The sequence below is a fragment of the Brachyistius frenatus genome, unplaced genomic scaffold (assembly GCF_029030835.1).
Source record: "Brachyistius frenatus isolate BFR_SWC_R1_liver_20210118 unplaced genomic scaffold, ASM2903083v1 Contig_66, whole genome shotgun sequence".
Lineage (NCBI taxonomy): Eukaryota > Metazoa > Chordata > Actinopteri > Embiotocidae > Brachyistius > Brachyistius frenatus.
In genome coordinates this window covers 156202-168057 of record NW_027210665.1, presented here as the reverse complement: position 1 = coordinate 168057, position 11856 = coordinate 156202, and the positions used below count along the sequence as shown (strand labels likewise).

Genomic DNA, 11856 nt, shown 5'->3' with positions numbered 1-11856 from the left:
CGTCAATATTTACCTTATATTACACAGATTTACAACCCAAATTAAAATTCAGTGGTAATAATTTTGATAGTTGATTGTCTTCAGTCTTTTTTTTTTTTTTTTTTAAAGTAAAAATGCCAAAATATCTCTTTTTGTCTTTTTTTAAGACAGAATTAAGGAGTTTTAATGTGTTAACATCTTTAGGAATGTTTGAACACAGCTGGCAACTCACAATGTTTTTTTTCTTATGTAATACAAGAAGATTTTATCTTAGGGAAAAAAGGATATTGGTAATTTTTTGTCAACATTTCACTCGCTAAACAATCAATTAATTATCAAAGACAATAATTGTCAGACTCACTGATAATAAACAGAACTCCTCTGAAAGATCTTCTGTGTATAAACTGTGTAACACGAAAAATTTAAGACATTTGGTCGAATAAAGTTTTACACCAAACAAGCACCAAACATTTAACTCCTTCAACAAGACCAGAACCACGAGATGGAGGATCTGTCACTTAGGATTTATCTACTCAAATCTGCGGGCTTTAGAGCCTCTGCATGTTTGTTGTATGAACAGACTCAGTCCGGCAGGTGTCGCTGTGTCTCCGCTGCAGCCTGCAGAGGACACACCTCTTTCCTTCTCCTCCTACTCCTCCTCCTCCTCCTCCCTCCATGCTGCTGCTGCTGCTGCTTGCTGCTGCTTTCAGGAAGCGGAAGCAGGAATGTTGGAGTGGTTTTAGAAAAGTTTGGACACTTTGGACAGTTTGGGACCAGAGAGGGAGACTGCGGAGGATCATGACGGTGAGTTTTGCGCAGCGCTCAGAGTGCTGGCCGCTGAGCTGCGGAGGTTTGAGGCTGTGGAGAGTTTTTACTGCGGCTGCTGTCAGTCCGAGTTAGACAGAGCAGGAACAACTGAACAGGATCAACAAGTTGGTCTGAACTAAACAAAAAAAGAAGAAAGGAAAAAAGAAAAGAAAAAGGAAAGTTTGATGACGATTTAAAAAGGCTGCGCATGTTTTAAAAGCAGGAATCTGAGTTATAGAGAAATTGACTGACGTTCAAACAGCAGAAAGTGACAGATCAGCATCTGTAAGATATGTCTACATAACTCTGTGTGTGTGTGTGTGTGTGTGTGTGTGTGTGTGTGTGTGTGTGTGTGTGTGTGTGTGTGTGTGTGTGTGTACGCGCGTGCGTGTGTTAGACATTGGCTTGTTATAAAGCATGTTGACAAACAGGCTGCAGGGCTCCTCAGTCAACACTCATGCGGACTCACTGCACTGCAGGTGATGGTCGCAGCTTTGATCCACTCCATGCACATTTTTTAACTTCCAGTCCACTTTTTTTCACAGGAAAACTTTTGCTGCAAACTTCTATCTTCATTGTAAACGGTGAATTCTTAGTTTTGTGTTTGAAATGTCCGAAAATAGTGACAAATGACTCTTATGATTTCCTTACAGATCAAAGTTTTATTCCAAAACCAAATATTGTCAGTTTAGCATCACATATAATTAAGTGAAGTCTTGCCTTTTTTTTTTTTTTTTTTTTACTTGAAAAATCTGATCAACTATCAAAATAGTGGCAGGTAAATTATGTGTTTATCAAACAATCTATTAGCTGAACAATCCTTGTATTTCTAGAAATATTTTTCTATGTTACTTCAGTTCAGATGATATATGTTATATAGAAGATGACATATCATTAGATGATAGCTTGATTTACCTCCTAAGGAGCCCCATGGCCAAACTTCCTTTTTTATTTGATTTATCTCAGCACTCAGAAACCAACCAGCACTGTGGAGCTATAATGGAAACAGTTTTGATAACTGATTACTTTTTTAAGTCATTTTTAAAAAGCAAACTTTTCTAACATCTTAACAATGAATCAACCATAAAATAAAACCATTCAGGCTAAATGATAATGAAAGTATTTGTTGGCTTCAGCCTCACGGTTCTTCTTTGATGGAACCAAATAAGGTCAGAACAACAGAAGACAGTCGGTGGAGGGTCAATTGTACGTGACATCTTTCTTTAAATGTCTAACAAATTTTACAATTACGAAGGTGTAATCAGAGTGTAGATCAAACCTGGGGCTTTTGAACCTCTATGAAGTAAGAAAGCGTCACATCAACCAGTTTCAACATTAAAAGCCTTAATGCACTTAATGCATCAGTAATAATGATCGAGAAATATAATCATATAAATACCACAGCGGCAGAATAAGTACTTTTATTTTTGTTATTTTTTTTCTTAATGAATTTTTAGGATGCAGAATCTTTCCTCAGAGTGCAGCATAATGTGTTTGTGATGCAGTACTAATACTTGTTCTGACATAATTTGAATTCCCCCTTCAGCGCTGAACGTGAACACGATCTGGATGCTTTCCAGATTTTTTTGTTTGCTTGTTGGTTTTCCATATATCTGGGACGGAGCTGTCAGAGGAACACACTTGTCCTTGAACTTTGTTTTTGCTTTGTCAAACTTGATTTGTTTAGCGCCTTTCGGAAAGGTGACAGCGGTTCAAAGTGCCTCACAGCAAGCTGCTAATAAGACACGTCAACAAAACCGTTTGAGACAAACAAACACAAAAGAGACAAAAGCATTTTTATGTTGAAAAGAATAATATTTTAAGAATAAATACATAAGGTCAAATTAATAAAACAATATGGTCTCATAAAATATTCTCATCCAGTGCCAGGCAAAGGAAGCAGGTTTAAAGAAATCAACAATGAATAGTTTTTTTTTTTTATTTTTTTTTAGAGCTGCATCTATAACATTTACTTTATTGAACATTAATTTATTGATTATGTTGCTGGAAGAATGGCCCAGATAGATTTTTTATTGGAGTCAAAGTAATTGCAGCACAGTCTAAAAATGCTGCATTACAATTAAAATTCCTGCATTATCAAAAATGCAAGTACATGGTAAATATTATACACGGCATTATTAGATATATGTGTATGTAGAACTTATTGTCTTTGTCCTTTTTCTTTGGTAACGTTTTAGAGAATGAAACAGGAACAGGGCAGAACAGGTCACCTCATGTTTCAAATGCTGACAGTAAATGTTTGAGAAAGCACTTGTATGACTGCACATAATATGATTACATCACTATTAGTCATGCGTTGATGTTAAAGCAGCATGTTCTGTCATAGCTGGTTGAGGGGGAGCTCGTTGTTAACAGTTCAGAGATGTTGACTATTGTCATTAATCTGTTGCTCTGTTTTTGACCGATACGTTGATTGATTGTCTGCTGAATGTAAGATAACATTCAGAAACGCCTCATCATGAGCTGACAGGTGACATCCTCCTCACATGCTTTGTTTTGCCACACCAAGCCAACAAACTTTTAAATTACTCACTTTACTGTCATTCAAGTCAAGGAAAAGCAGCAAATGATCATATTTGACGTTGAAATGTTGGATATTTTTGCATGAAAATGACCTGACAGATTAGTCAGTGAACAAGTATTTTTTTTTATATGCAGAATCTAAATTTTCAACTTGTGACTTAAGGCATCAAGTAAATGTGGTTTAAAAAAGTACAATTTATACTCAAATTCAATGAACTTCAAGTAAAGTACAGATAAGTATTAGTTCCCCGCCTCTACTTTTCACGTCTTTCAGGTCTGTACCAAAGAAAAAAAGACACCCCTCTGATACTTCTGGCATCATTAAACTTGATTTCTGGCCGCCATTGATCCGATTGATCCGAAAAAGAAGTCAAGTTTCTGAGTGCCGTCCGGCACTGTAACAGAGACTCTTGACACCGTTACGTCGGTGCGGTCTGCTTTCTGTCAGAGTCGACAGGTTAACTTAACAGTCAGATTGGACATTCCTGCAGTCAGTGGGTCATCCTCTTCTCTCAGAGAAATCCAGTTTACAGAGAGATAAAACAGAGACAGAAATAATGCCAAGAGATCCTCACATCTTCAAATAGTTTATTGTAGGAGTGCAAACCCAGATTTACACCCTCTTCTATTTGATAATATTCTTACAATATTAATATCAGTTACTCCTCAAGGCTGATTTCATATTTTATCTGCCGTCCTGTTCCTCTATATTTAGTCATCTGCCTCATGTTTAATCTGTTTACTTCACTGTGTCGTGATTTCTTCTTTGTGAAGGTTATTTCTAAAGTTTCGTTTACTTTACTTTTTTGTACTTTCTATACTTTTTTATATCAGTTTCTTGTTTCATCACCACAGTTTTAAGCATCTTGTATCTATTTCCAAACTCACCTCAGATCCTGACACAAGTTTAATTCAAAATATCTTTCATAACTGAGATCGATTATTGGCAGAATGACACCACGTTCAGGGGACCATAAAGGAAAATATAAATGTAGTAGTTTCTTAACAGCATGTCTGTTGCTTTATCAATTGGTCGCCCAGACACAAAATATCTTAACAGTTATTGGATGGGCTGAAACCAAATCATATCGACTGGAACGATCCCATGACTGTTTTTTTTTTTTTTTTTCTTGCAGCACCATCAGGTTGACATTCGTGGCTCTCCGTAATCTAAACTACTGGGTAGTTTGCTATGAAGTTTGTTTGAGACATTTGTGTTCCCCTCAGGATGAACTGCAGCTGAAACAACATCCAGCCTCAGCCGTATTTTGTTTTTTAGTGCCGGCACACTAAACTAAGATGGTGAACATTGTAAACATCATATTGACTAATTATCAGCATGTTAGGGTTGCTGATTGTTAACGTGTTCGCTTGCTGTAGAGCCTCAAATTAATCTCTCTTTGTGATTAAAATGATGACGTTTCATAAATTATAAAAAGTAAACAAAGGAATCTGACTTGACATCTTGTGCCAGCTTTCAGTAACTTATAGGTCAATTCTTGGTGGCACAGAAACAATGTTTTGTTGCACTGATGTTGCTGTTGAATCCTTTGATGACTGCTGCTGTCTGTAAAGAGAGACAGTGAAAACAATCTACTTTAAGTCTACAGCAGCTGAGTGTTTGATTAGAGATGACTCAGAGTCATTGGTCCTGATGTGTGCTCAGAGCTGTGGTGGACTGTTTGTGGTCCTTTTGTTGTTTTCTCACATTCTGGTTTGTTTTTGCATTTGCACAAAGTCATCTAAAAATAGATCTTTTCTACCCCCTCATCTCTCTCTCTCTCTCTCTCTCTCTCTCTCTTGCTCTCTCTTGTTCTCGGACAGGAAGTTGTTCTGTTCTTCATTTTAAACACTTGTTTCCTGTTTCACACGTTCTCATTTAGATTTGGCTGCACGCTCCTCTGGTTTTCTCACTCTTCCTCTCTATCCTCCTCCTCCTCCTCCTCCTCCCTTCAGTGACTCCCATCTGTATTATTTGAGTTCTACTGCCTTGCTTTAGTTTTAATAATGGGAGCACATTGAATCTATGCAGTTGGTCAGTCCTGGTGTCTGAACGGAGGAACTTTTAATTTTCCCTCTCATGTGTCATGAATGAACGGAGGTGCATAAACACAGTAAAGAAACAAATCAGCATGTGTTCATTTTGACTCGCCACATCAATATTGAGCTCATTCAATGCATCTGTGACATACTTAAAATCAAAACACTTCAGGAGATGTACTTTTCACTGCGACCGCACTGCCTCACTGTTTCAGTTTGATTCTGTGGAGCGACAGAGCTCAGCGCCGCGTCCTGTGTGTTTGTGTGTAATCTCAGCTGCTCTCCGTGTGGGCAACATGTTCATCAATAATAATGGCCACTTCTCAAATTTCCAGCTCTCTGTTTTACCCTCCAGGTTTGTAGACTATGTTTTGTAAATTTCCACCACAAATTTAGTAAAAGTAAACTGAACGACCTTGGGCTCTAATTTAAGATTCATATTTTAAATAATTTTAAAATATACTAAGTCTCTCCGTCCCCATCAGGGTTGTTCCAAAGAGTTATACCCCCCCCCCCCCCCCCCCCCCCCCCCCCCCCCCCCCCCCCCCCCCCCCCCCCCCCCCCCCCCCCCCCCCCCCCCCCCCCCCCCCCCCCCCCCCCCCCCCCCCCCCCCCCCCCCCCCCCCCCCCCCCCCCCCCCCCCCCCCCCCCCCCCCCCCCCCCCCCCCCCCCCCCCCCCCCCCCCCCCCCCCCCCCCCCCCCCCCCCCCCCCCCCCCCCCCCCCCCCCCCCCCCCCCCAAGTTTTCAATCCCGATATTTGCAGAAACCATGCTTACTCAATTTTGATAGTCACTTGTAGGAAAACAATAACAGTATATTATTACACAGTTATATATATAATTTTTTTTTTTTTTACTGTTCTGGAGTGTGTTTGTATTTAAAAAGTCTCCTGCCTAACTCTGGCAAATGAACAGAAATGTTTATTAGTGATCCCGTTTCCTGTTTAACAAACCAATAAATAAAAAAAGATTCTCTCTCTTTCTCTTTTCAGGTGTGTTACCTCCTGCTGATGTCGCTGTAGTCATCAGTGTCTTCTGACTGACTGTCTGAGCACAGCCAGACACACAGATATGGAGAGTGGAGCTCTGGGAATGGAAACCAGCGCTGCTCCAGGTGGGTGGTCTTACTTAAACCGTCTGCTTAAATAGCTGAAATAAATAATTAGAACTAATATGTGAACACTGGGAATATAAAAGCAATTGAAATGTAAATACTGGACTAGCGTCTCATGGTTGAATACTTCCACCAACCAAACAAGTTAAAGTTTACATCCATGTCGGTTCAGACTCGAATAATATACAACGTATGGAAGACTTTCAGAAATTTGAACGCACAGTTGTAGCCACGACAGTAGACAGTGCTGTCGATAAGGATGTGTAAAACGTTAATGTTTCACACACATCTTCAACCCGACAGCGTAAAAGACCCATAAAATCACCACAGTTTTAAAGATTAGTGTCACCAAGTCAGTATCAGACTAAAGATGAAATCAGGTCACGGTGACCTTTGACCACCAAAGTCATCCTTAAGTTCAAGTGAACGTTTCCCTCTAGTTGTTCTTGAGATGTCGCGTTCTCAATAGTTGGACAGGCAGATGATGGAATGGATGTTAGGTAACAATGGCCTTGACCTTTAACCACCAAAATCCAATCAGTTCATCCTCCAATCAAAGCAAACATTTGTACCAAATTCTAATAAATTTCCCTCCTGGCCTTCCCGAGATGTTGCATTGAGACAGACGGGACAGACGTGAGCTCACAGTAAGCTTTGACCTTTTTCCCACTAAAATCGAATCAATTCATTCATGGAACCGAGTGAACATTTTTAAAATCTAATCATTTCAACTTTGGGACAAAGTGAAAATTTTTGCCAAGTCTGAAGAAATTTCCTCAAGATTCTCTTAAGATATCATGTACACGAGAACCGGACAGACGGACGGACGGACCACTCTGAACCATTATGGCTCAAGTGGCAAAAAGAAAGTGTAAATGATTAAAGAAACAGTTGAAATAATTAACTAAAAGTTTTTGATAGACATCTTCTGCCGTGAGTAGAATAATCTAGTTATAGATGTGCAAATGCCAACTTGACCAAACCAAAACCATTTGTATCATTGTGTGTGTGTGTCTGTCGTGTTGCGCCACGTCCACTTTAAAACCAGTTGAAAGGAACATGTTAGGAACGCGACGCTTGGTGCTGAGGAACATGTTAGGAACGCGACGCTTGGTGCTGATTCGTGGCTTTAAATGGTTTAATGGCACAAATTCAGAGTGTCAGATTTCATTGAAGTAGATTTACCTCCCTATCCTCGGAGATACTGGAATTCGACGTGATATGATATGAATGCTGTGCCTTCAGTCACATCTTTAATCTTTCCTTTTTTAAACTCGTGATGAAAAGAACGGTTAGATGACGTCGACTGATGCATGTGATGGCTCAACGTGTGTTTGTTTTGAATCACTTGGTAGTTTCTGTGTGTCAGATCGAATACCTGCCGAACCTGATTCATGACTTCAGGGCTGTTGCGCTGACACGGTTTTGTTTGTTTAATTGATCCTCAGATCCCAGAGTGAAGCCGGTCAACATGGCCTGTCTGCGGCGGCAGGCCTGGGCCCAGAGCAGAGACTCCATCTGGCAAGAATCCACACCAGAACCCGATGGCCCCCAGGAGCCCCAGCAGAGCCAGAGTAACGGAGATGCGCAGAAACCCTCGGAGGAAGCAGGTAGCTGAATCTGGCAGCAAAGCAGTGTTGGATTACAGGATATGAAATTCTAAATATTAACTGTATACCTATCGACCTATTGATCTATTGATCTTCCTGTCTACCAATTTACCTATCTCTTCCTATCTTTAGCTATCTATCAAATCGATCTAACTTATCTATCAAATCTCGCTTGCTGGAGCTCAAAAGACAATGAAAGTTGCTAGGCAACCGGGTGTCGTTTTAACATTGAACGCACCATTATACAGCGGTTTCTATGAGTGGTTTTAGTTATAAATGATGATATTTATCTCACACCCCCCGTAACGCACAAGATTATTAATAAACCCATTTTAGGAAAAGTCATTAACTGAGAAATGTGAAGGTTTTATTTTAACAGTTATGTCAGGGAGGGAAAATCAACCTTCTAGTTTGTAATTCAGTCACTGCAAATGTGAGGATTTCCTTCCTTCCTGTTTAACTAATATTTATGCATTTTGAAATTATGAGGTTTGGTCGTACAAAAAAAACTGTGGAAACTGTGAAGGGCTTTTTTTTTACCCGACTAATTGGAAAAATAATCAACATATTGATCTGAATTGCCAGTTGCAGCCCCAGTAGTATTATCAGGAGATGAACGTGGATCATTGAAATGTGAACTGGTGGAATTGCAGCCGGCTGGCACCACCGTAATGCTTTTATGACCCGTTATAATCACTGCACAGCACAGCATCTGCTGGTTTATCGCTTCAACCTGCTCATGTGTCTCTCTCTGTGTTTCTGTCAGAGCAAGTTCCCAACGATATCGCCAGCTGGCTTATTGAATGCAGGTACAGTATCCAGTCTTATTAAACGACCATACCAGTGTTTTAAGTGTTTTCTTATTATATATAATCTTATTATGTACTAAAGCAGTCCAGACTTTTCAGATGAAGCTGCACTTGATGAAAACTCTTGAATAAAGCTGATTACATTGTCATTTCGCCTGCAGAAAGTTTGTAGTTGCTGCAGGTTGACATTCTTGAAAACCAATCAGTGAAAACAACTGATGGAGGATTATGAAATGATCAGCAGGAATGTAACGCAACAGGAAAACCACATGAATTTCACATGTGCTAAAAACTCATGTGATCACGCAACATTTGAAACGTGTATTTTCCCGCTGTCTTATGTGCTGGTTTTCAAAATCCCTCCGAGCAGCAACCTACACTCTCAAAAAGGAAAAGTTTGGACAAAGATGTTGATCGTGCAAAAATCATGTCCAGCCTGAGTGTTTTCCGTTTTTGGCGGGTATTTCTTTACCACCAAATGTACCACCAAAACAAGTTGCTACTTTGCAAAGGGACTGCTGCCCAAGATGATTGCGTTTGGGTTGTGCCAGCACATTGCGGTGGAGGTGTGCTTATGCAACACAAGCGACAGACTGGCTAACTGGTTTTGTTGCTCTTTTGGTTTATTGATATGCTTTCCTCGTGCCTGGAGGTGCGTGTGTGTGTTCAGGAGCTTTTATCAGATGCTGACGAAGGACCGACACGCGGCCAACGCCTAGACATACAACACACACAAACACACACACATACATACATCCACACACACACAAAGGGAGCAGACCCACGCCCAGATATAGGGCATGTAGAGCTGTTCTGGCGAAGTAAAAAAGAAAGCAAGACACAGGAAGAAGTTTGACAGAAGACGGAAAGAAAGGCAGAAAAAAATAAAGGAGAGTAAACAGAGGAGGGGTTCCTCTCGCTGAATCAACACTGTTATCACGCACTCACACACACTTTCTACCACTGTCACTCACAAACCCCTTGTACCGCGCTCTGATGTGCGCTCTGCAACATCACCGTGGTAACATGACCAGCAGAATCTGAATTACAGGTTGCTATGGCAACAGCTGCAGGGCAGGGGCCCGGGGCCAACATGGCTGCTGGTGGAAAGTGGGAGGATTAGCAAGCACTGCGGCTGCGCACTGTTACACAACCGTCCGTGTGTGTGTGTGTGTGTGTGTGTGTGTGTGTGTGTGTGTGTGTGTGTGTGTGTGTGTGTGTGTGTGTGTGTGTGTGTGTTGAATAGTGGCATGAAGTTTGTCCCATTGATAAGCGCTGCAGGTTGTGTAACAGCTCAGTGTTTGCAGCGTCCGGCTGCAGACAGCAGCTCAGACCCGCCACCTTACTGCTCCTGCCAACGAGCCTGATCAGTCAGCTACAGTTAGCCCGGGAACAACTAGTCTGGTCAGTAGCACGGCTGAGAACAGGTTACAAAAACTGGATCTAGCCTGAGATATTTAGTCTGGGTTAGTAATTGGCTGAAATAAGTAGCAGACGTTCGACTGAGGTAGTTAAGCCTTCGCCTGACTTGGGTTTCTTAGCCTTAGTCGAGCATTGGGTCCTCAGACTAAACCTACCTGTCAGTAGTGCTGGCACAGTTAGCCTCCACCTGACAGACAGCTACCGGTGGGACGGTCGTACAGACGGCCTGATATAGTTCACTGGAGCCAGTCTAGACGGTATTCTTGCTGTACTGAGAGATATTTTCATAGAGAACCGAGGATATCTTCGTTCATATTGACTTCACAAGGAGGTGTGTTCGTGCAGCCTAGTCAGTATGAGGGTTATGGACACCAGCAGTATCTAGTAGGACTGGGTGTTAGTTTGCTGGTATGTTTTTTTTTTTTTTTTTTTTTTTTTTTGTATATTAACCAGGAATTATTCTGGGAAAAGTTTGCTTTATATGTGCCAGGAGCTCCCTCAACTTGACCTGCATTGAACCTCAGGTAGATAGTGTGGTCTAGTTTGTCATAGGCTTGCCCAACCAGTCAGGCTGAAGGTGTTTTAAGATATCCTGAGGCTATAAGATAACAGCAGATGAGCATTGAAGGCGAACGACACATGTCTACACCGGCTACCAGAACAAAACAGAACTGCAGGTCGATACATCCTCACTACTTCTTCTGTATCTGATGTGTGCTGTCGACGTCGCGTTACAAAGCTCGGTGATGCAACTGGTTTGTGTGTTGGTCTTACTTCATGGATGAGTTGGTCTGTTGCAGTTTTGGATTTCAGTGGTTAGGTTTTGGTTTCTTACTCACTGTCTCTGTCTCTCGTCCAGGACTCCCATCGGAGCCTCTCTAGATGATCAGAGTGCCTCTCCCAACAAAGGTAATCCACGTTCTCTGTGCGTGTTGTTTGTATGTAACAGTGTGAGGAGATACTGACACCCACCTCCGCTCTCTGTACTTTGATTTCTAACCACATACTTGCAACCACAACTCGTTTTAAAGTTGGAATTTGGTGGAGTTGAGTGCTTTTGTGTAATTGAAGGGATTTCACAACTTTGTGTGTGTGTGTGTGTGTGTGTGTGTGTGTGTGTGTGTGTGTGTGTGTGTGTGTGTGTGTGTGTGTGTGTGTGTGTGTGTGTGTGTGTGTGTGTGTGTGTGTGTGTGTGTGTGTGTGAACAGGAGCACTGAAGAACGGCTGCAGCTTTGAAGATGACCTTTCACTGGGAGCCGAAGGTCAGTTCACATGAAAACTTACAATACAAAAAAAGATTAGCAATTCTTTGGGCAATTCTCATTGTTCAGAGTTTCCGCCCTCGTTCTGCTAATTGTGTATTTTAATTTTGATTTGAAGGCAGCTTAAAGAAGGCTGACATTTTGGAGAAATCTGCTTGTTCTCCTTCAGAGTCACATTTGAAGGTTGATATATTTGCAGGAATGACCCCCCCCCAAAAAAAACTTCATCAGTTTTCAGATGAATCATTGACTTCAAACACAACTGTTATAT

The 11856-nt window shown here is 41.2% G+C and overlaps 1 protein-coding gene across 3 annotated transcripts in view; it reads left to right on the top strand.

Moving 5' to 3' along the window:
• The first annotated feature begins 691 nt into the window (after positions 1–691).
• itprid2 (ITPR interacting domain containing 2) overlaps positions 692–11856 on the top strand; it is a 37475-nt gene continuing 26310 nt past the window's right edge. For all 3 annotated transcript variants that reach the window (XM_069706913.1, XM_069706912.1, XM_069706911.1), the window contains exons 1-6: positions 692–783; positions 6361–6482; positions 7931–8092; positions 8859–8901; positions 11183–11232; positions 11532–11585. In XM_069706913.1, the coding sequence (XP_069563014.1) occupies positions 6440–6482; positions 7931–8092; positions 8859–8901; positions 11183–11232; positions 11532–11585 (352 nt within the window). In that variant the 5' untranslated portion in view covers positions 692–783; positions 6361–6439. The remainder of the gene's footprint in view (positions 784–6360; positions 6483–7930; positions 8093–8858; positions 8902–11182; positions 11233–11531; positions 11586–11856) is intronic.